Source organism: Anarhichas minor, unplaced genomic scaffold (assembly GCF_050575085.1).
Source record: "Anarhichas minor isolate MPS153535 unplaced genomic scaffold, ASM5057508v1 ptg000028l, whole genome shotgun sequence".
Lineage (NCBI taxonomy): Eukaryota > Metazoa > Chordata > Actinopteri > Perciformes > Anarhichadidae > Anarhichas > Anarhichas minor.
In genome coordinates this window covers 814,623-839,664 of record NW_027466474.1, presented here as the reverse complement: position 1 = coordinate 839,664, position 25,042 = coordinate 814,623, and the positions used below count along the sequence as shown (strand labels likewise).

At 40.2% G+C, this 25,042-nt stretch overlaps 1 protein-coding gene across 5 annotated transcripts in view; it reads right to left on the bottom strand.

The window, feature by feature from the left end:
• Positions 1-15,377, bottom strand: part of LOC142962918 (teneurin-3) — a 121,525-nt gene extending 106,148 nt beyond the window's left edge. For 3 of the 5 annotated variants that reach the window (XM_076103601.1, XM_076103602.1, XM_076103603.1), the window contains exons 1-2: positions 15,326-15,377; positions 13,103-13,378 (exon numbers count right to left, since the gene is read on the bottom strand). In XM_076103601.1, the coding sequence (XP_075959716.1) occupies positions 13,103-13,378; positions 15,326-15,362 (313 nt within the window). In that variant the 5' untranslated portion in view covers positions 15,363-15,377. The remainder of the gene's footprint in view (positions 1-13,102; positions 13,379-15,325) is intronic. The other 2 variants (XM_076103604.1, XM_076103605.1) reach the window with 1 other exon arrangement.
• Between the last annotated feature and the right edge of the window lie 9,665 nt (positions 15,378-25,042).

The window sequence follows — 25,042 nt, the reverse complement described above, 5'->3', positions numbered from 1 at the left end:
TAGGCGGGATCGATACCGTAGAGGCAAAACAATCCAAAACAAGAAGTGTCTGGAAGCTGGGATACAATCACTCAGTGCATTGCACAACCCTAAATGATATACTTCGACGCAAAGATTCGCATTTAGTTTTTTTCTTTCTGTATTCAACAATGTTTTAATATTTACTAAACTGTGTCTTTGCTCTGGAGACAGCAGAACCCCCAACAACTGTCTTTACTGTAGGAAAACATGCATAATGTGATTTTGGTTTAAGTGAGTTTTCTTTTAAATATTTACATTACAGCGGGGCAACTAAATCAGCCCTAATTCTATCAGGTACTCTCGAATCACAAATGGCCAATGTAAAGCAAGATGTCAGCCGTACAGTGATTCATCAGTAACGTTGTTATCCAAACCACCATCATGGCTATTCCAGGGCCCAGTGTAACGTCGAGAAGTGCATTTTGAGTTAAAATAAGATTCTGTGGACTAAATTAAGGATTCCGTTTCATGTTCTGTTTATTGGTGTTGGGTTGTGTTCGAGCGAGATGAAAGGCCCGGCTCGGATAGGTCGAGGCAGGATACGGAGAGGAGAGCCTTTTACATGAGAATATGTTTTCTCTCTTTGAGCATGAATCAGTTTACACGGTATACAATATCAATCGTTGGCCTCAAATCTATAACTGCAAAGTGCTTAGGTTTGCATTGGTGATTAGATGAATTGAACTGAGAACAGTCTGTTACTTGAGCATCCCTTCACAGCCCGGATACCTAATGCCTTTCCCCTGCCTCTGAAGTGACCACAGTCTCGGGATGCTTTGCTCTGGGCACTTGGCCAGAAAGCTTTATGTATTCTGATACCATTCATTTTTAATCAGGACCAGAATATCCTTCCAAACCTCATGCAAGCAGCCTTTGGCTACAAGACATCAATTTTGTTGTATTTTAATTGATTTGGCAGTTCTCCTCGTTGTCGTCTGTATAATTTGATTGTTAATAATGCTGATATCCCGAGCAAGAACTGCTGCACCACTCATTTAAAAATGCTTTCAGTTAGTTTTTTCTCCTGTATTTTTAGCTGCAGAATTATGCCTTTCACCGCTAAAGAATTTAGAGTAGCGACTGAAATCATTGTGTGTGTTCAGCACAATTCACTTGGCTTTCCACGTCGAGGTGCCCAACTCGTCTCCCGCATGCAGTGGAAGGGTTTCTTCACATGACTGCTGAGGAGAAAGGACGTGAGAGCAGGGGAGGGGAATCTTCTTCTGTGGCATAATGAGTTTGACAATGAAAGTGACACTGCGTCCTCCCTGGACCTTGCCGTGTGATCAATCATAACAATGGCTCACCATTTCCTCCTCTGGATACTGACCTTTCTCCCTTCAGGAAAGGAAGTGTGTGTGTAGTTGTCTGAGACTGTGTGTGTGTGTGTGTGTGTGTTCCTCTAGATTTCATTGTACCATCACCCTCTTTCCAATCTCCCCTTGAAGTCCTTCTGCATAGCCGTAAGGGTGTCCTTTAGCAGGAGGCCTTTTTTTCCCCCCCAAACCGCAAAAATGCCCAATTGAGGGAATACGGATCTATTTTATTCTGCCGTATAAACTATTTTAAGCTCAGAGTTTCTGTTTTTTGGAGGGGTGGGAGACATTAGGCTTATATATTTAAAATTCCATCACTTTAACAGCTTACAAGGCGATTTGATGCCGTTGCTCCAGTGAGGAGAACTGCCAAGATTTCATGCAAATATCAAGTATGGAGTGAGATTATTTTTGACTGTTTCCCTCGTAGTTCAGTGCCCGAAACTGAAGAGTGACAGAAACTGAGCCGACAGGACTTATCAGCAGCCCACTTACTGTAATTTCTGTGTCCTTTTTCTGTATGTGCAGGTCCAGTACTTAAAGAAAAAAATTAAAATAAATCTTACAATATTGGTACTATCAAATCGTCTTAATATGCTTCAGCCACACATGTCCCATGTCGGCAATAAGGTGTCTAGACACAATTTTATAGCCATTTTTATGCTACTCTTAATTGTTGCTTTATCTGCATGGCAGAGGTATAATGTCCTAACAACTACATAAAATCTGATCAATACAGAAACAGATCTGTACAATAACTCAAGTGGACATGTTTTATTTCTTTTTTTTATTTTTTTAAAGCCAGCTAATTTTAGATTGTAAAAAGTGAATTTTATGTTTTTTTATGGTGCTACTTTCATGGATACTTTTAACTGGGAGTGCTCTTGGGATTAATTTACTAAATAGTACATTGAATAAAATGATTGCATTACTGAGTCAATAAATAATGAAAAAAATAAGCATACGGACAACAAACTATAAAACAAATTACATATCTAAATATAAATGTGTATATTATTTGTTATACTGCACACTGTCTGACTATCGTTGGTATTATGAGGAAATGCCCCTAAGAAATAAAAGTGAAATAAGTACTTTTGCCCTTAAAATATGCAGAGGTGGTAAGCGTACTTTTCCAGCCCTGGGTTATGTCTACAAGTCTTTCCAAGGCTGCATCCAACCCCGACAGCCTCCACCAACAGGGTAGGCAGCCTGCATTAAGCCTGAGAGGAGAGCTCCGGGGTAAAAACAATGTTGACAAGCACTCGCTAAATTCATTAGTCTGAGTGCTTCCTAATAATCTACGGCGACTCAGGTGAGCATATCAACAACTCTAGAGGGTTTTCTATTCTTTCATCTGGACTATGGTGGCTGGACGGTAAGAGATCTAGGGTTGGGCATCATTTGGTTTTTAATTATTCTGATTTTCTTTTATAAAAACCTTTACAAAATGTATTTTATACATTTTAATTTGCTTGCTGTTGTTAAATGATATGATTCAATAAGAATCTGTTTGTTCTTTTTTTATTTGTTGTCTGATTGGTGCAATTTGAGATGTTACAACTGCCCCCTTGATAAGACTGGCCCTGGTCAAGTAAAATAAAAATAAAAATAATAATAATAAAATTTTAAGAATGTTCTCGACATGCCTTTACGAGCGACCATCACTGACTTTGCTTTGCTCTGCCCATGTCTGGCTCACAGTCCAGGGTCTTAAGTGTGAAGCTTTGTTTACACTCGTGTTAGGCACCGTAACACAGCCTCCACAAAGGCATTTATACATTCATGCAAATTAAGATTTCTAAGATCTCCTGCTTTTAAAGCACTTAAAAACGAATCGCCCGTCTATTTAATTAATTTATATATTAAAGCGCCCTTTGCGACTTACTCACAATATGTGATGATGACCACATAGCGCAGGGGACACTGCAGTGAGCTTGAACCCGGTTTAATCTAGACTTGTGTGTTTTAAACTCTTTTTAATCTTTCTATTTCTAGACTAAATGTATCACTTTGAGCAGCATCATCCAGTCCAGAAACAGCAACAATGTGTGGTTGTTTAGCAACCGACAAGCAGAACAGAAATCATTTTCTTCTTTTTTATAATTTTTATTACGGGTCCCCAATTCTCGGGATTTTGGATTCTGTTCTAATTTGAATTTGAGATCTGGTTCCCAACCCTAAAGAGAACACACTTCTATGTCATTCTGTGTAGAAGTCTCCACCAACATCTTTCACCTTATTAACTCAGGCAAACATTAGAGAGTATTTGATACAGGAAAACTAAATTGAGATGGAAACCCTTTGATTGGTGGTATTGTTTGAGCTAGATGAAACACTCGCATGACGAAAACACCCTGAAATCCTGGTTGATGTCGAGGCCTTTTAATGAAACATTTATTCGTGCGCGTACAAAAGACTCCAACACACTTCCACTGCAGATGAAAAGATCCAGCGGTATAATTTGTAGTTAAAGTGTGCTTTTAATTGTGTGTCAAAAAGGAAACTGGAGCAGATCAACACAATTAAGATAATACCTTTTTGCCCGTATTTTCATCATTATATTTGGTCACTAATGTGGTGTTGAGCTATTAGTTTCACTTTGGCTTTACTATTACTACAATACTGCAGCTAATGTTGTCTGCTAAAAGTGAGCTACATCTCCTCTTGACCAACCAGAGTAAGGTAGGAAGGAAGTAAGATAGAGAGTGTGTGTTTGTGAAGTGTGACGAGACAGGGAATAAAACAAATTGATAATTGTATGTGAATAAATATTAAATTAATACTTTTTATGGGAGAAAATAAGATAAGATAGACTTTATTGTGCTGAATGAAATTTGTCTTGGAAACATACAGTGTCTGCTGTTAAAAAAATACAAAATAACCAACAAATACATTTCACACTGCCCTTCGTACAACATCTGTAGTGTATAGTTGAGATAAAAATGTGTCTTAGCTGTTTTGTTCTGTTTCTTTCAAAGCAACACAAAAATTACACCAAAGTCAGTTCAACACAAAAGTGAGATTACAAAATAGCAGCTGGTCAAAAAAAACACTTTGGCTTGTGGAGGCACAATAATAATTTCCAACACTGTTTTTTGTTTAGGTGCAACTTGATTCATAGATTTTTGCAATCCAGCAGTTTTCTGCTCAGTGAATTGCTGAAGGACACGTCGGAAACAAATGGGGAAAAAAAAACATCTTTCAAACCCCACTATTTAGAGGAAAGACAAGCAAGCGTGACATAAGACTCAGAGTACGACAACAAGCAGAACAGACGTTCTCTACATTCAGATGAGTCCAAAACGGAACGACCACCTTGACTTGCAATTTTTTGGATTGCAGACATCCAATACTGAGGAGCGCATAGGTCAAAGCCACAGCACCATGACAATAGATAGTAACAAATATTCTCGTGTCCCAAGATGGGTGAGAGAAAGGAGATGGTAAAAGGAAGAAGACATGAAAACCAAACAGATCGGTGGGTTGCTGCTTGTCTGGGGACGACGTGCGAACAACCCGGCGACGCTCCAGGAAAAGAGAGAAAGTCTATTTTACCCAAAATGAAACAAGAAGAAAAAAGACCAAGAGACTACAGTGTATCCGGACTTGTCAACTTCTCTGTCTTCCCCACATTTAAGATTTGCTCACAATAAGTTTACATTAAATGTTTTTTTACTTGCTTGCAATGAGTGCAAGAAGTAAGCTATAGTTTGCCGATATCCACTTTACAAGCAGTCATTGTAACTCACCTCAGGAGACTTAAGACGGATCTGGGTTTGAAAAAAACATTCATGGTTGCTGAGGAGACGCCAGTAATACATGTAATTATGAACAACACATTTGGACCAACATGCTAATCCGGTTCTCCCATTGATATTCATAGAGTATAAAGCGGCTTCCTGACTATTTCCGTATTGCATGGTAATACAAACACTCAATTAGGCTGTGTGATGAAGTGAAATGAGCCTTCTTCTCTTGAGGATGGTAAATAGTGGCCCTCGTAATTGACAACTGCAGAGTAATTCCTAATCGTAATAACATGTCCTGCAGTCTGGCCCCCGCAAGTGATGAGACCGAGCACAGTATGGGCTAACACAGTGTTTGTCAGGGATGCTCTGCAGAACTGGGTGGGTCTCAAGATGGAAGAGAGGAAAATGTTCATACTTAAAGATTAGGTGACAGGAAATAGATGTTGGACACAGTAAATGGCTGTTTTACAGCGCAGCTGCATCTCTGCAGTAACACCAGTCTGACTCCCCGGATGTGGACTGTGTGTAAAGGCCTGCCATTGGCCCCTGTTTCTGACTGAGGTTTCCTCCCCTTCTGCTATCTACAGATATTATTTTGAAAAAGCACCGTCGCTGCATCCTGGGTTTAGCGCCGGAAAGGAGGATTGTAATTGGTTTAAAATTATAGAAACAATCAAAAGCGTTTTTTTTCCCCTTTCTCTAGCGCTGGAAGAGTGTAGATATGGTCTGGCTGTGCGAGACTAATGTCACACTTACCTTGACAGGTTAACCCAAAAACTCATTAACACACAAGTGCTCCACTTGGAACTGGACTTATAGGCACAGCATAGTTGGTTGAGAGTCAACTTTTGGATAAAAATATGAAACAATCAGTTGATTAATCCGTTATTGAGAGTACAGGAAATGAATTGCCAACGGTAATGATAATGGTTTTAATCATTTGAGTCATTTATGATGCAAAAAGGCACAAATATTGTTGGTTCCAGCTTCCCAAATGTGAGAATGTGCTGCTTTTTTAATTTTCTTATTTTTATCATTGTCAATTGAATATCTTTGGGTGTTTGGACTGTTGGTCGGACAAGGTGAGACAGTTGGGCTCTGAGAAGTTGTGATGAATTCAAAACTAAATGATCGATCATATTGAAAAAGCTCAGTTCAGCTCAATTGCAAATTAGCATTTGCCGAAAAAGCATCCTTATTTTGAATCCAAATTGAGACTGAAAATGCAATACATGTATTGGTAATGTTAATGTAGCACAATATCCAAATTCTGCATTAAAACTAGCCATAATTATCATCACATAAATTAGCGAATTATTGAAGATAATTAATGCAATTAGTCTTCACATGGTTAATATATGAATGAACTCTATCTTTACCATATAAAAGATAGTAGTTTCAAGAAAATCTGTTTTCCCTTATTAATATGCTAATTTATTCGGCCAGACACTCCGAAGTCTAATCAGATCATCCACTCTGTAGGTGGTACTTGTGGTGTGAGTTGAAACTTTTTCCGCCATGTGTTCCTGCTCTGTTAATGTGTTCACAGGATGAGGAAAAGTGTCTACACACGCAGATATACTCCGCATAAAAAGACAAAAGGGCATCCAACACATGCGATGTATCACGTGGTGCTGAGCAGCAAAAAGGATAAATCGAAAATCCGATATCGGTGGTCAGTTTGTCATTTGCTTTGATGAAGGTTCAAATGTCAGCGACCTTTGCTCTGCACAGAAAGAGGGCGACGACCCGCTCCAGGCTTTCACAGACTAATCCAAAATAGAAAACCAGAACACTGTTCGCAACACTGATGAGCACGACACCTGCAACGGCACCTCGGCACATCACCGCCACATCCCGGATCCCGCATCCCCTGTCACCCTGAGCACTAACAATGTGAGCACTTAACCGGTGACAGCGGAAGCAAGCGGGGAAGTGATGACAATAAATGATGGCAATCAAAGCGCGCCTCCTCATTTGACGAGGCACGAGATGAAGCTCAGACACCTTCCCAGCTCCCATTAACAAATGATGAAACTGTTTTTCTCTGCCAGTCTTGGAGTGTTCTTCAAAACACATCAGATGGTCAGCCCTTTTGACCAGAAAAGAGAAAAAAAAAAACAACTCTCTGTTATTTATTCTTTTTGTGGTCGTCGGCTTGTGCCATATTGAATTATGAAAGTGGCGAGGGAGGATTTCTGCCTGCTACGATCAATAGGCTGATTCCACTGTCACAATACAAAGCGCAGATCTGAGACCGGAGTTTGACAGATGGCGTGTCACCTTCGTCAGCGTGACGTCCCGCGCGCGCACACACACATGTGCGTGTTATTGCCTGCACTTTTGCTTGATTTTTAGAGAGATACAGTGTGAGAAGCAAAGTGAGATACGGGCATGTGTGTGTGTGTGTGTGTGTGTGTGTGTGTGTGTGTGTGTGCGTGAGACAGGAGAGAAGTGAGAGAACATGAATGTGGTGTTGAGCTATTAGTTTCACTTTGGCTTTACTATTACTACAATACTGCAGCTAATGTTGTCTGCTAAAAGTGAGCTACATCTCCTCTTGACCAACCAGAGTAAGGTAGGAAGGAAGTAAGATAGAGAGTGTGTGTTTGTGAAGTGTGACGAGACAGGGAATAAAACAAATTGATAATTGTATGTGAATAAATATTAAATTAATACTTTTTATGGGAGAAAATAAGATAAGATAGACTTTATTGTGCTGAATGAAATTTGTCTTGGAAACATACAGTGTCTGCTGTTAAAAAAATACAAAATAACCAACAAATACATTTCACACTGCCCTTCGTACAACATCTGTAGTGTATAGTTGAGATAAAAATGTGTCTTAGCTGTTTTGTTCTGTTTCTTTCAAAGCAACACAAAAATTACACCAAAGTCAGTTCAACACAAAAGTGAGATTACAAAATAGCAGCTGGTCAAAAAAAACACTTTGGCTTGTGGAGGCACAATAATAATTTCCAACACTGTTTTTTGTTTAGGTGCAACTTGATTCATAGATTTTTGCAATCCAGCAGTTTTCTGCTCAGTGAATTGCTGAAGGACACGTCGGAAACAAATGGGGAAAAAAAAACATCTTTCAAACCCCACTATTTAGAGGAAAGACAAGCAAGCGTGACATAAGACTCAGAGTACGACAACAAGCAGAACAGACGTTCTCTACATTCAGATGAGTCCAAAACGGAACGACCACCTTGACTTGCAATTTTTTGGATTGCAGACATCCAATACTGAGGAGCGCATAGGTCAAAGCCACAGCACCATGACAATAGATAGTAACAAATATTCTCGTGTCCCAAGATGGGTGAGAGAAAGGAGATGGTAAAAGGAAGAAGACATGAAAACCAAACAGATCGGTGGGTTGCTGCTTGTCTGGGGACGACGTGCGAACAACCCGGCGACGCTCCAGGAAAAGAGAGAAAGTCTATTTTACCCAAAATGAAACAAGAAGAAAAAAGACCAAGAGACTACAGTGTATCCGGACTTGTCAACTTCTCTGTCTTCCCCACATTTAAGATTTGCTCACAATAAGTTTACATTAAATGTTTTTTTACTTGCTTGCAATGAGTGCAAGAAGTAAGCTATAGTTTGCCGATATCCACTTTACAAGCAGTCATTGTAACTCACCTCAGGAGACTTAAGACGGATCTGGGTTTGAAAAAAACATTCATGGTTGCTGAGGAGACGCCAGTAATACATGTAATTATGAACAACACATTTGGACCAACATGCTAATCCGGTTCTCCCATTGATATTCATAGAGTATAAAGCGGCTTCCTGACTATTTCCGTATTGCATGGTAATACAAACACTCAATTAGGCTGTGTGATGAAGTGAAATGAGCCTTCTTCTCTTGAGGATGGTAAATAGTGGCCCTCGTAATTGACAACTGCAGAGTAATTCCTAATCGTAATAACATGTCCTGCAGTCTGGCCCCCGCAAGTGATGAGACCGAGCACAGTATGGGCTAACACAGTGTTTGTCAGGGATGCTCTGCAGAACTGGGTGGGTTGAGAAAATTGCATTCCATCTATTACAGAGCAATGACAAATTCAATTTTACAAGAAGAACAAGAGTACATGGTTAGTTCCGTTATTTGTTTTCCAAGACATTTCAACAAATTCCACATTTGTCTGACAGCTGCTTGCCTCCGTGGGACTGAAGCACGCAAGGACAACATGTGACCCACATTCTAACCTATCCGGTACAAATACAGCTTCAGTAAAGACCATTATAAAAGTACCATTATGAAACCAGTTCTGTAATTACTGTTTGAAAAGCAGCTTATTTCCATCCTCCAATCTGTCATAAAAATACAGGAATATTTCAAACACATTGAATCCATTATAAAAGGTTACAAGTCATTTAGAAAACGATCTTACAAAAATAACTGGGGCACCAGGGATTTCAATAAATTGTACAACTCCATATAAATGCATTTCCCACAATGCAGATTAAATTAATAAATGACATGAAGTTACCGTATTATACTGGGGATGGGGCTTTAGTTGGATGACTTTGTTGTCTCCTAATCTTCTGCAATTAACATGCTACAAAAAACTTGCAGTAAGCAGTTCAAAGCTCCATTTTCTCTCACTTCAACTGCCGAGTGCAAACATTTCTTTTTTTAAATCAGGGTGCCGCTGACATGAAGTTTCAGCACTATACAGCTGGTACACGTCACAGCGCCATAGTAACCGAGCATATGTGTGTGTGTGCGTATATATATATACACATATATGCATGCACACACACACACACACACACACACACACACACACACACACACACACACACACACACACACACACACACAAGTGTGGGTGTTTGTTTGTGTATGGCAAGCTGTCAGTTATAGGAAAGTGAGGAATTAAATAATTCTGCATGAAGAGAAAGTTTTTTTATATTGATGTAGTCTATCAACACAAGTATGGATATATTCAAAATAAATGATGAGTTATTTTAAATAGTTTTAGATAATATTTTACAAAAATTATATGAATTTCCATATTTATGTTTTATGTGTTTTTATATATTGGACATACATTACAAATACATATATATATATATATATATATATATATATATATATATATATATTTTAAGGCACAGAGAAATGAAGGCACTCTTTTGTTTCTTTGGTCAAAGCTGAGCTGCGTAGCGTTCATGGAGTAAAGACTATAAATGTAAATGGGACGGTCTCATCTACTGAGATATACAAAAGACTGCTGAGAATCAAATGGACGTTCTTACAACTAGAAAACCCATAAAACGGACACTTTAATCAATCAATTTTGTTTTCATGGGATTCTATCACTGGCAGGGGATTATCTTAAGTGTAAAATCAATGAAAGCTGCTTAACAGATTCTTTCTCTTTTTTTTCCTCCTTCATACATTTTTTTTATCCAATAATATATATCTATATTTATTTATATATATATATATATTTATATAAACATTTATATATATATATTTATCTAATTTCTTCAATAATAATACTTTCCTTTTTTTTAAAGCCAATTATCTTGTACAAGAGAAGTAATAAATGTCAACATCAAACATTTTTTAAGTGTTGACACACGACCTTATAAATCCTTGACTACACAGAACTCTACTCTCATCTCTTTGACTGGCTGGGTCCTCTTTACTCCTGAGGAACTGAAAGATATGCTCACCAATGAATCACTTTAGAAAACAACCCCTCTCATCCCGTGTCTGTGGCTGCACTCGACAAGATGCCCACTCTCGTTTCATTCTTAAAAAAAGGTGGACCTCCTATTCTTGAATCACGAAGGTTAAGACTTGCAGATGCCGCGCTCTACGAATGCGCCGAGCCTTTGGTACTTGTCTGTGTCGAACACTCTGTTGAACAGAGCGAATTAGAATGAAATATTGAGTTCATTTATGAATAAGTGGGGCTGAACGGCCCCTTGTCGGAGCTTCTGCATGCATATTCAGTTGATGGAAACCTTTGGATGGGTCATTTCTCCTATAGCTGCTTCATTAAATTGTGAAAGTCAAAAGTGCAATGCCTCCTGACAAAAAAAAACAAAAAAAAGAGACCGAGATCTATAGAGGTGGAACAGCGGGACAGATTTTCCTTCGCTCCAGCTCAAAATCTAGACGACGAAAAGGGCTCCAAAAATAGTTTTAGAAAAAAGAAAGGGAGGTAGAATTTTTAATTACACCGTGACTCATATTGTTCTTCCTACTGTACATTTGTAGCATATTAAAATGACATGCGGTTAAAAGAACAAAGAGCAAACACACTCTTACATGAATAAATGAGTTTTCTTAGATGTTTTTGATTTTGTAAGATAAAAAAGGAATGGCACCTGGGATACAGATCCAGCAGGTATTGTTTATTTTACCTTTTATGAAACTAATTGAGGCAAAAAGCGAGTTAGATAAAGTCTCAGTGGGACCTTGTACTAACTGGAGCCAATCAGCAGCAGCTTCATGTGACGTTTCCAAAAGAAACTCCAGAGGAGGTATGCCAGACGGCGGTAGGGTGGTGTGTGTGTGTGTGTGTGTGTGTGTGTGTGTGTGTGTGTGCGTGCTCATGCAATATAAGTGGTGGGGGGCAGGTGCAATTGAAGCTCAATTGAGAAGCTATTGAAGCTGGACTCTGCGTTGTCCTGGAGAACGGAGCACCGACTGGCGATATGTTTTCCTGCTTGGCCTATACAGCAACACATCTGACTGGAGTCCAGTGCTGAGGAGGTTAGGCGGGGTGTTTACCGGCACCTCTGTGGTTGGGGTGAGCTTTCTAGTGAATCCTAAACGTATACAGTGCACTGGGCTAACAGCAAAGGCCAGACACTAGGACAAACACATGGGTTTGGGTAGGGAAGGCATTTTGAAAAAGACTTACTCAGAGACAAGCTCACTGTGATGAATACCGCCATTAAGAAAATGACTTGTCTCAAATGTCAGACCGAAGCCAATGCTTTCCGAATAAAAATTGATAGCACACGAATACAAGACATTTCCCTTTTTACCCTCTATTTAATGTTCTCGCCAGTGTAATCAACCCTAATTATTTTAACTGCCTGCCACTCTTTCAAATCATGGCTTTCTTAAAAATAATTAGAGCTTTACATTCAGTGTGTTTTAATGGTGATGGCTCGCACTTTGATGATGAGGAATGATGAACAATGTCAGCTGCACTCAACACCAGAGAAGAAATCTTAAAGCTGTACACTAAAACATATGAAGCTCTAAGGATGAATTTAAAAGACAGGGGGAACACATTACTGACTCAAAGCATGGAAGCCCGGATGAAGAAATACTGTTGTGAAACCAGCACTAAATGCCTTGTTAAAGTATATTACAAAAGACATAAAGGCCGTTCCAAACTGCTAACTATCCTTTCAGGGAGTAAGGGTAACAAAACAAACAAGAACATGGTTTATAAAGTCTACATTTCGCAACAATATGCAGCTACCTTGTGTGCAATTGATGCAGCAAAGATTTGCCCTCTTCAAACACAGACCCTCAATCCACTGTCTCAGGTTTCCAGCATGATCACATTTGCACTTCAAACCGTGGTAGCCATTTAATCAGCCATTGTGCGTGCCCAGTCAACCACTGCAGAATTTCTAAGCAAAACCTCAGAGTGAGGCACACAAAGCTATCTTTGATTATACGCTAGCCCATGGGGAAACTTCATCAAACTCCTTTGCTTCCTGTGGAGCAGGACCAGGTGACTACGAACTACTCAATCGGAAGGCCACATTCTTTTCCTGCATGCAGCTAGGAATCACGCCTTTGATCCGAAGAAAAGGCAGCTGCAAATGCCTCTCCAGATACCGGCCCCACCAATCGCGCTTCCACTTGCCTCCACCAATCAGGGCCTTGTCTCCAGCGCCGGCCGTAACTGCTGCCTTTTTTTTTTTTTTTTTTTTTTACATACAGATTCCTCCCCTTTGCAAAGCGTTTGGAAGCATGATCCGCGAACAAGACAAAAAGACGGAAAAGTGTGACCTACTCACCCATCTCATTGTCCGATTTATTGTCCATTTCCGTGTCAGTGAGCGTGAGCGCAGAGTTGGAGCGGCTGGAGAGGCATGAATCCTGCCCTGAGTTTGCCCCCGTTCCCCAGAGAGTCATGGTACGTTCCGGTGATACAGGTTCATGGTTTTCTGTAGCGACCGGGCCTCTGGAGTAGCTGCTGAGCGGGTGGGAGAGGCCCGTCTCAGGGCAGAGCGCCAAGCCCCTGCGAGCCGAGGGCTCACAGATCCCGAGTTGCCTCAGCGAAAACGTCTGCCCTGTGAATGACAAGAGGTTGTAAAGTTAACAAGCCAATCCACAACACGGTTAATGGCCAAGAGCAGGGCTACCTAAAAAAAAGAAAGAAACCTAAGAACATGATGGAAGAGGAGCAGGTAATTGTTGAATTAAGGCTTAACAACGTCCTCCCACACTCATCAACTTATCAAGATGCTCAAAAGCATTTTCTTTGACTTACTGTGAATCCCAGTGCAGCTCAAACTCGATTCTGGAAGTAGGTGAGCTTTTTAAGATGACCTACTTTGCTCAGACATTTAAAACCCAAAACAAATCACCAGAACCCAAGCTTCTTGTGTTCATCGACACGTATGAAAATGTGTAGATGGACACATTTTTTTCACAATAACTCACTACCATAAATATTTTGGTCTAATCATTTGGAATGAATCGAGGCTCTGGTGTTGACTGGAAATAAAATAGCCGCATCTGAGCAAAAATAAATTAATACAATGTAAGAGGCAGAAATATTGTCAATAAACAAAAACACCTCATGTCGACCTCATTAGGAAGCTCCAGAACTGACTAGAAAATATACTCAATGTTTGACTCATTTCATATCATTTAATCCTACATCTAATCATCTACGTGTTAATATTTTTTCTGCCATCTGGTCAGTACGGCACCGACACCCCAAAAATGATTAATCATGTGATCAACCTGTAATTGAAATTATTTTAGTAAATATAATATAGTTCCTACATTTTTTTATTCAGATGTATTTTAGATATAAATGAGCTCATCTACATTTATTCACTTCCACAACAAAATAGTTACTTTATCAATAATGATTTTTTGAATTTCCAGGTCAGACGTGTCAACATTGTTAAAACAAATAACAACATAACACATAACAACATAACATAGCACAACATAACATATGTTTACATATTTTATGTTTTTCATGTCATATGTGAGGTGATTTTGTATTTTCCCTCGTTATGTCCCTTTGTAATGTATTTTGTCCTGTTGGAAATGGTGCCAAATACCCCCCTTCTGAAAATGTTACAGAAAACTGATTTCTTCACATTAAAATCCAGCACATTTAAAATGATCATTAGATAACAACACTTTCATACACCATCTCTCTCTCACACACACACACACACACACACACACACACACACACACACACACACACACACACACACACACACACACACACACACACACACACACACACACACACACACACACACACACACACACAATCTTACATTCACTGTGATGTATTAACAGTCGTTGGCATTAAATGCCCAGATTTGAAAAAGAAATGAGGAACAATAGCATTCCTCCCAAAACTTCATCATCATCCCGTTAATTCTGAAATCGGCACCAATTAGCACCGAGAAAATGTAGAAGGAGGTTTTCTAATTGCAATCTTATGAGCCAAAGGAGTGCCATAAAATAGAATAAACTGCTCAAACTTTTTTGATTACAGAAATTAGAGCAGTTTCAGAACAGCCAATTAAAGGACAGGGTTATTCACTGAGCATTCTCCCTTATTATTGTAATGTGGTCCAGCAGGGTATGAGCATCGTAGTAGCTGTATCCCACACCATGTGAGATTTCACTGCATGTTTGTGAAGATGAAACTAAATGGTGTTGAGCACTGCCTGGTAACGACAAAGCCCCTGCATCATAGTTCATTTCACTAATGAATTACTTAATGATGCTTCTACCCAACACTGTTCAACATCAGTAAATGAGCATGGATACGAGGATTTTGTTTTTCATATTTAAATTTGTTGTGTATCATATCATAAGTCTAAGAAACTCTTTCGAGAGATAAAACAGTAAGTTCCTAAATCAATACAGACATTTTAACTCAATAACTGCAAAACCTTTCAGCTCATATTATGGAAATTCATCCTGAAAACATTGGAAAAAAACAAAATGAATCAGAGTAAACATTTGCTGTGGCTAACCTGGCCTGCTGTACTCGGCGCTCTCCTTGTGCACCATCTCCTTGACTCTGCCTCCAAACAGCCTCCGTGAAGGGTCATGGTCAAAGGCCTGGAGCGTTTCGCTGGAGCTGTAGGATTGCTGAGTGGGTACGCGGCAGGCTCCCTCCTCCCGGTCAACCGAGGAGGCAGTGTATCGACGCTCCCGATCCTTGTCTCTCTCGCAGTATCTCTCTCGGTCTCTCTGGCTCTTGGACAGCGAGCAGAAAGGCCGCTGCTCCCTCACCCGTTCCATGCTGCCTGCATGCTGGGTATCCAACTCCCTCCCCTTCACCACGACGCTCTCCTGAGCGACTCGCCACTGGATTATTTCACCCTTCTCTCCTCCTCCCCCCTGGTTGCGATTCTGCACCGATTTACCCCCCAAACTCCCCTCCCCACTTTTTCTTCTTAGTCGGTCTCTTGTTCAGTCCATTCGGGCCTCCGCTCACTCTACCTGCAGAAAGAGAGAGAAGAGGAAAGGAAGCAAGGAGCTCAGATAACACTAATCCATCTGCTTCATCTTCAAAAGTACACACTTATCCCCCTTCTCAATGCCCCGCCCCCGCCGCAACCTCACCACCCCTGAAACCTCAGCCGTGAACTCTTGTCATACATGAGTTCCCCTCTTAAAAAGAAGATCACCTCCTCATTCTCTCTGCTTTAGCCTTCAAAACCAAGTTAATTTCCACTGCAGTGAGTTCAAGAGTTGTCCACATTTTTCACATCTAGCAAAAGGAATTTTAGTGAAAGCAGTAGTTTCACACAATAATATTTTAGTGAGTGAAAAATCTTCAGCCTTTTCGATTTCCCCATGACGATAACCTAAAATGAACATTCATCAAGTGTCAGATGCTGGTTAAATGAGGGACGAATCAATGCATCCCGGTGGCAAGTGACATTTTGACACAATCATATCTTTATTTAATTCAAACTGTAACTCATGCAGAATTATAATTTAGACCCATGATATGCACGTTAACCCGGTGTCAGATTATTCACACTGAACAGCAATGATAACAAGTGAGATGACATATTTCAATGAAAAATGCATATCTGCTGTCCATAGATATTTTTTTTTTGTTGTGACACTGATGGAATATTAATCTTGATTTTTGACTTCCCACAATTAAATGAACATGATCGACTGCGATATTGACTTTAAATGCTTCCTCCGCTCATAGAAAATGTAGCTGTATATCAAATCAAGCGCCTCCTAAACTGACAGCCAGCCACCAAAGGGGGCGGTGGAGATGTTTGGAGCCGTTTATGCCGCTGCGTGTGCACACCGTGCAAGGTAAAGCAGTGCTCTGTTGTGACTGTGCAATAAAAAATGCATTGTCCCTAAAATCAATGAATAATTGTGATAAATAATCTGGCGATATTCGTGCAGCCCTATAAAAAAAATGAATATATTTGTCTCTGTGTGATATCTACCTGAGCCGCTCTGGTATTATATGTCAAGACTTTCCGATACGTGTCGGAAATTCAGAACTGACTTTTTAAAACTGCACCTCTCGCAGAACACAATTTATCCCGGAGTCTACTTGTACACTAAAATTGCCTACGTTTAGCTGCCGCTGACAGTTGAGTTGCAAATACAACAATACAATTACGGTGAACGGAAATTTTGTAGTGCTCGAAGATTGAAAAATAACCTTAAAAAAACAAATTCAACATAACATGTTTATGATCTGCAGAAGTATCTATCTGCAGAAGGAAGTGAGAAAATGTTTCTTTTATTTGGGGGGGGGGGCTAAACTGACCCTTAAAACCAGCTATTCTCACTGATATGCCTCAGAGTGCCATCTAGTGAGCTACGGAGGGATTTATTTTTCCTAATAAACAAAGCTCGTTATTTTAGGGTCTAAATGTGCTCAAGAATTGACATGAATGAAAACTTCAAATGAAAACGGCTGGTTACGTTTGAACATCGCTACGCCAAACACGCCACATCATCCGTTCGTGACAAACGGGTTTTGCCACTGATAGCTAGCGAACAGTCTTTCGGATGCACTGACACAAAATTTATTTCTTTTAAATGAAAAAGTGATGTGGGAGACAACCGTGTAACGGTAAATCCTCCAAAGCATGTGTTGAGGATATATGACCCTGAATACATTAAACATGGATTCATGATAGCGGGCAGTGATGGGTGAGATATGTGACAGAGGCATAACATATTTTCGGCGCAGATTACTTTTTCTCCGTTTTTTGTTGCGTTCTGTTTTTTTCTCATTTGGGACGATGGGATGTCGGAATTGTTTTAACGACCAGAAGTGAGCCTTAAATTACAAAAGGTTGAGAAGAACTCCTGACATAATCGTATATGTCAAGGACAATTCTACATTCAACCGACCACACTGTATGTGAGCATGCGTGCTAACCAAGATATAAATCAGCAAGAAGAACAGTTATATGACATGTGGCTTCCATAATACGCAAACCTGCATTACGTTTTCATTACCCAGTCGCTGACAGCAAAATAATTAAAATGTCACACACTGCCAATGACCTGGCTGTGTGTCCCAACCTCTCTGTATGCACGGACCCACTATGTGCATCACATTTGACAAAAAAAACAAACATAATTTGGTTCTGTGTATGCAAACATTAGATGGATGAATGTTAAAATCCTTAACTTGTTGAAAATTCAAAGAAGACACTCTCACAGGTGGAGACCAGGCTCTAAAACATGGACAAGGAGGGGGGTTGGGTGGGGGGGGATGATAATGTTACTAACCCACAAAAAACCCTTGAGTGGAATGTGGATGGGAGCCCCGATGTGTCAGAAGTGTTTATTACCAGCCATTTTCCACTGCCTCCTGACACTCACACACACACACACACACACACATTCATTTCTCTCTTGGCTGAGCTGTAAGACTAGAGTATCAGACTTCCTTCTTTCCCCAAATGAGATCTACTTCGTTTCACATCAAGCATCAAAACCTTCCGATGAAGCCAGGATAGTGTACTCTCGCGCCGCAAGAAAGCACCGGCCCCATAGAGACTTCCCAAAAACTGAAGCAGTCGCGGGTGGAGTACAGGATGCAGGGATAATGAAAATTGTGAGCTGTGTTCTAGCCCTCTTCAACTTACTTTTTTTCTCCCCCTTCTCTCGGAGTTGCTGGATATCATTCTGTTCCCCCGATGGGCTGAGATGCAATCAGTGACACACTCTCTTGTAACCCTGACACTCAACTCTCAACACCACACACACACACACACAACTTGTTTTACGATGCCACAGGACATCTCACTCACATCTCATCACTTTCAGGAAATTGTACACCCCCGTCCAGATTGGCAGATTAATGTACAGGATGAGTGCAAGCGGACACGCCCAGAAGCCTCCCTGATTACGATCCCCCTCTTCTTTATGGACTTGTAAAGAGATTCGCTGTCTGAAAAACAGTCTTATCCGCTGAGCTGCAAGCCCCCCCCCCCTCTCCCACTATAGGAGGAATTGGATTTGTGTCCTAATCAGCTATAAGCCCTCGAGTGACCAGGCATGTCCCCGTATAAACATTTATGCTTTACTCCAAGGACCTGAAGGTGCCATCTTTTTCACGGCTCATCAAAGTGTCCTGCCGACGCAGGCGATGCACATGGGGACTCTATCAGGACACAAGAGAGACATTCATGGTGGTTTGAATTATGTACAAAAAGGTCATAAAGGCTCTTGGGGGGAATTCTATTGTGATTCTGCAGGCTTTAAGTTTCAGAGCTTTTAACTACAGCATGAACTTAAGACCACTTTAAGCAGGGAAGAATAAAAGTCAGTGTGTCTTGCCTTGATTAGGCCAAATCTGCTTCTAGTTACCCTTCTGAGAGTATAGACACTAATTCACACCAATCCGTAAAAAAAAAAAAAAGGGCCAGAAAAGTCAAAGTCATGTGAAGAAGTGTCCGTTTAAGTTCGACGAGAAATTTCCGCATGTAAAACCACGAATTCTTTAGTAAATCTACGTATGTTCCTTTTTTTTTTACTTTTACTTTTCCTGTATCACCCGCTCCTACATTCCCTTTTACCTTTGATCATGCAGCTGAATCAGGACAGTCAGTCACCCATGACCACTCAGTGGAACAGTCGACACTGCAAAATTAGTGTCACACAGAGATCCTCTGGCGAGCCAGCGAGGCACGGAAAAAGACAGTTCATGATCTACGCAGCGCAGCTCCACGCGGCCCAACGACTCCCGTGCCAGTCGAGTACAGTCCCCCCGACGCCTGGCGCTGTCCTACACCTCTGCACTTCTTTGAAGCATAAACCATAAACCATCTGTATAATATGGTGTGATGAAATGGTGTCCAAGTCAATTGGCTCTTCAGGGCAGTTGGAAGGGTTTCAAGGATCGAAGGGAGATTTACTTGTTTCATGTCTGACATTCAGTTATTCATCAAAGATGAGAGCGGTCGTGTTTTATGCCTCCAACTGGGTATTTGGAAAGCATCACCAAAGGGGGAGAGCAACATTCTCAAGACGTCCTGGAACCAATAAGTGGCTTTATTCCAAATTAAATATGCAACTGACATACAGTATGTCTTTCATCAAAAACAAAAAAGGGAAAGATGTTTCTGAAGCTTCAAGCCAGGATGGCCAACAAGTAGAGTAACTTTCCAGGCATGGCTGGATCGATAAGTCAGTTGATTGGTGCTGAAACCAGTGATCAATTCATTGATTTTAAATTGACAGAAAACAAATCCCAACAAGGACACATTCCATTCATTCTCTGGTTGTATAGTTTCTTCAGTGCTTTTCTCCGTTTGATATGAATCGTTAAATTCATATCTTTGGTGTTTTGACTGTTGGTTGAGCAAAAGACATTTGACGATGTCACCTGGGACTTTGTGTTGTTTTTTAACATTTTTTTACAGAATATTAAAAATAATCATTGTCTGCAGTCCTACAATTGAAAAGCCCACCATCAAAACACAATAAGCAACAGTTTTGACAGTTAATTATCATTTAACGACCATGGAAACTACAAAGCTTCAGATTTCAGCTATTTGTCTGCAACATTAAAGGTGCCGTATGTAGGATTCGGCGGCATCTAGTGATGAGGTTGCAGAATGCAACCACCTGAAAATTATTCAGTGTGACAAGGGGGAAGGAGTACTACGGTGGCTCTAGAGCCAGTGTTTGGTTTGTCTGCTGTGGGCTGCTGTAGAAACATTCATATTTCAGGGGATTATAAACTAAAGAAAACATATTTAATAATATTGAATTTAATTTGTGCCAATAGATCTTCCTAAATACTACACTGTTCCTTTAAATACTTATGACTAAATAATCAACAATCAAAAGTAGAAAAAAAATTACAATTTAGATGTAATTATTATCAATTAGAGTTTATGTGAACAAACAAAAGTGTTAAATTACGATTACAAATCAAAATGTTGGTGATTACAAAGGGGTTACATCCAACTATATTATTTTCAGTAAAATCCTTATTTGTAGAATAGAACATTCTACATGTTGCTCCATTCAAATCTTGATTCAAGTTATATTGAAGAACTTTTAATAAAAGTGTTGAGTATACGATTGTGAAGTTTACACCGAGTGGTTTAACTTTGTTAGAAAAGTAATCAGAAGTAACAGTGTACCCTAACTTGATGAAATAATTAAAAATGTAATAAGTAATGCAGGCTAACTATTGTATCAGTATAAGTAGTAATCTGTAAGCTAAAACGTGTCTCTAACCTTCCCAACATTAGGAGTCATTTAGAAAGACGTTAACACTCAAAAATAAATTGAATCCACTTCAAGACTGTGTGATTGTGGTTTGATCTCATTCAACCGATAGTGAACCAAACAACTTCAGAATCAAATGATAATAAATCCTGATTGGTGCACACGTCCATGACATGTTTTTCTTTGTTTGATCAACTAAGCCCCGCCCATTACAAACTAATAAATATACATAAAAGAAAGAAGGGTTATTGCGTCGTTGTGACTCCATTCTAGTACCGAAGGGGATCGCCAAATTTGGCGATTAGCGCCACCTCCTGCCAAAAACAGGAAACATTATCGAGACATTGCTAACAATAGCCCTCCTGAATATTATTAAATATCATTTGATGCTTGGTTAGTTATTGATAACAAAGATGCTCTATTACAATCAAATACATGTGGAACACTACCGGCTTGGTTCCAATGCGACATAAAGAACCTTCCTTCTTTTATAGGGTTCTTGCTTCAAACCAGGTAGAATAGGACAGAGGAATAAAAGCAATAATGCATCTCTTAAGTGAAATAAACAAAGCTGTTCTAACTCAGTAAATAGTGTGGTCATATAGGAAACCATTACTGATGGTAAGAATCTGATTGAGAAAATACTTTTTCAGGGCTTTTAATGTAATTTATTGATCAAACATTTGCAGATTCCAGCTTCTAAACAGTGAAGATTTACTTTTTATTTATCATTAGAAATGGAACACCTGAATTCTTTGAAGTAATTTAAAAACATCACATTGGGCTACAGGAAATTGGACTTCTTTTATTCTATTCATTTATTTTTGAATCTGATATTGTGAAGAAACAATGAAAATAATAATTACTCACAGAGTTGTTTCCTAGATATCTTGTAGCTGATAAAGACTTCTGTGCAAAATTGACTTAATAAACAAATACACCGGCTTTAAGTGAGTTGGCACACACTCCTGACTTCAGCACACGAAGCAGTTTGCAAAACAGGAGTCGCCACCGCTGACCAGAATGCTGAAATGGCAACTCTTCACTAGGCCTTTGTTCGGTAATTATATTTCCGCGGGGCCGCTGTACAAATCAGCTCATATCTCCCTGTCGGTGACCTCTGTAAATAACGGTAATAAAGAGCATACTTGTCGTTGCCGTTGTGTCCCTCTAAGACGATCCACCTGTCACCAAGTGGCCTGGCCCCCCCCCATACTCCCCCTCTCGTCCTGTTGCTGGCCATTTGCCGGAGCACAGATCAGACGGCTCTCTGCCATGGGGAGTGGTGAGAGTGGTTGATGGAGCTGGTGTAGATCAGGACTGGCTCCCTTTAACACAGCCAGCACCTCCAACAATAGCCGCCTCTGACAGCTTTGCATAATTCATCTTGTCGAGTCTCTCTCCCCTTCCTCCTTGACGCTCCTCGCTCTCCCTCTCCTCTTTCAGTTTCTCTTCAGTTCTCCTCCGGTTTTTCTTCTTTTTCATTTTTTTGTGCCTCCCGGCGCTTGCAGAAGGGGAGAAGGGAGAACCAGGGCAGTGTTCCATCAGATGCTGCCTGTTTCCCCCTGACACCAGTGATTTTGGAGACACAGAAGTGTTTGTCTGCAGCACGTTGCCCAGACTCTGTGAATTCTGGATGCCATCTGAACCAGATTGTGTTCGTTATTTATCGAGGCTCAGTGCCTTAATCCCTTGCTGCTACATGAAGTGTGGAACTATTACCTAAAAATACACGACAATCAGAATCAAGACGATCAATTTCTGAGAGGATGATCTTTTTATATGCAAGTTTCGAGGGGATTTGATTAAATACTGCTTCCATGTTGTTTAATTGAGTTGCATTATCTTGTAACGTGTATGGAATCATTTTGGGATTTTTGTAGATTGCTGTACTTTGAGATTTCTTAATCTTTAAATATGACCGGCAGGTAAAGAGACAAAGAAAAGAAGAGAGGGAAATACAGCGAGCAATATCATGACGGCATTTACTGGCAATTAAATTCCAGTGGCAGCTATATCCTTAGCAAACCTGGTGACGGATGAGCTTACCACACTCAGTGAGACTCTGAAGATGGATGATGAAATCCTGCTCCATCCTAAATCTCTTGTCTCAGTGTATGATGCAGAATATTCACAAGTGGGGCAAAGTGATGCAAATCTCTGATACAGCCACTTCAGATTATTCCATGCACATGGCGCTTGAGGCGTCATCCCTCATAGTTTCAGCCCATTTAGAAGACAAACAAAGCTACTGTGACTATGAAAAAACAAATCACCAAAAAACCAGAGCTGAACTCAGTTTTTTGTTCTTTTCTTTCTCTTGTCTGTCAATGGAAAATCATAGCGGTCAACGTCTAATCCTAACCATTTTGTTGTTCGCCTTTTTTGTCTGTGAATTAAATAATAAAAGAAAGCCGTCTGCCGGCGCCAGCATGCAACATAATAAGCTGAGCAGGGATGTTTACAAATCCCCCAAATAACCCTTCACCAGTGACAGAAAGAGTTATATATTCATTGAATCTTTAGTGGGAAAACATCTAGCACAGCCAAATTCATTTTTTAAAATGTAATTGCTAGGTGTGGACAATTGGAATATAAAAAGAAAACAGGGATTTTTTTTCTGCTTCTGCAGTGTCTCCCTCCATCTCAAGTGGTAATAGCAGGTTATTCAGTGCATTCATACATACCAGCTCCAGCGTTTATCTGTATCCAAGACTACTAGTACTGAACCCAGTTCTTATCTGTGTGATGTGGAAGGTGCTCCCTTCCACAGCCAAGTACACCAGTCGGTCTTAATTCAATGGCCACAGTTTGCCATTCGCTGAAATTGGTACCAGTGTAGTTTTATTTTCACACGGTGAAGCTGAGGAAGTAATGATGTTCATGTACATTCCCTTAATTGAGGATCTTGTCAACAATTGCCATCTAATGCTTACTCATAATGAATTGACTCCATGGTGTGCAGAAATAAAATCAACTGCTCGGACCCGTGGGTAGTTTACGGACAAATCCACGATTGACCCATTGTTACGGAAATGAATTAAATTGCGGCGAAACCGCGGCTGCATTGTAATGAAGCTGCAGAGCAATCACAACGCCACGGAGGGTCATTGAAAGAATGAAACTCACATCGTATCTGTCCACAGCATATCTGGACAAAAGAATGGATAATAATCATTGCAGGTATCATATTTATTGAGATCGACAGCGGTGCCTTGCCAATTACAAATTCTCAATCAAACATCGGCCTCGCTTGACTATCTAATCTGTTGTTGGAGCACCACTGTAGCCTGTCAACAGAGCACTCAGACAGTGGCTGAAAATCATTGCTCAAACTACATTTGAGATGCTGCGAGCATACAAACCTGGCTCCCAGATAAAGAAATTCAAACGCAGAGAGATATTCAAAAGTGCTGACATCGGGTGTCATTCAAATGCATCTCACATGATTGTACAACAAACTGGGCCCTCCCTATTTTAGCATGTGCAGAGGGAGACGGAATATACACAGCAATCATATAAAAGAGGCAGACAACTGAGGAGTCTGAGGGAGAGCCTCAATACTGCAATGGGAATGCAACACCCTGGTGCTGCTGTGAAATATCAAATCTGACCAAATACAGACTTTAACCGGCGGTTGCAGTCGTACGTCGACATCACCGTAACAGCAGGAACCAAAATACTCACTTCAATGATATGCAATTAGAAGAAATACAAATTCCATCAGTTCCATTTTTGCACTTTACAGAGAATAATATATTGAGTGCGTTTTCTCTTTAGGCATATGGTGTCACATATAAAAACACTATATGTAAAGAAACTGGAGGGTTTTATTCTCTTGTTGTCAGCGTTTTATGGAATATGTAGGTCATGACGGCACACTATCAGAATACTGAGAGACTGCAAGCCTTATTAAAGAAACATCAATCTGAAACTTCACCAACATTGCACTGGTTTCTCTACTTCCAGGGGTGAAACTAGAAGAGTCTGCCCCGTGGCGATTG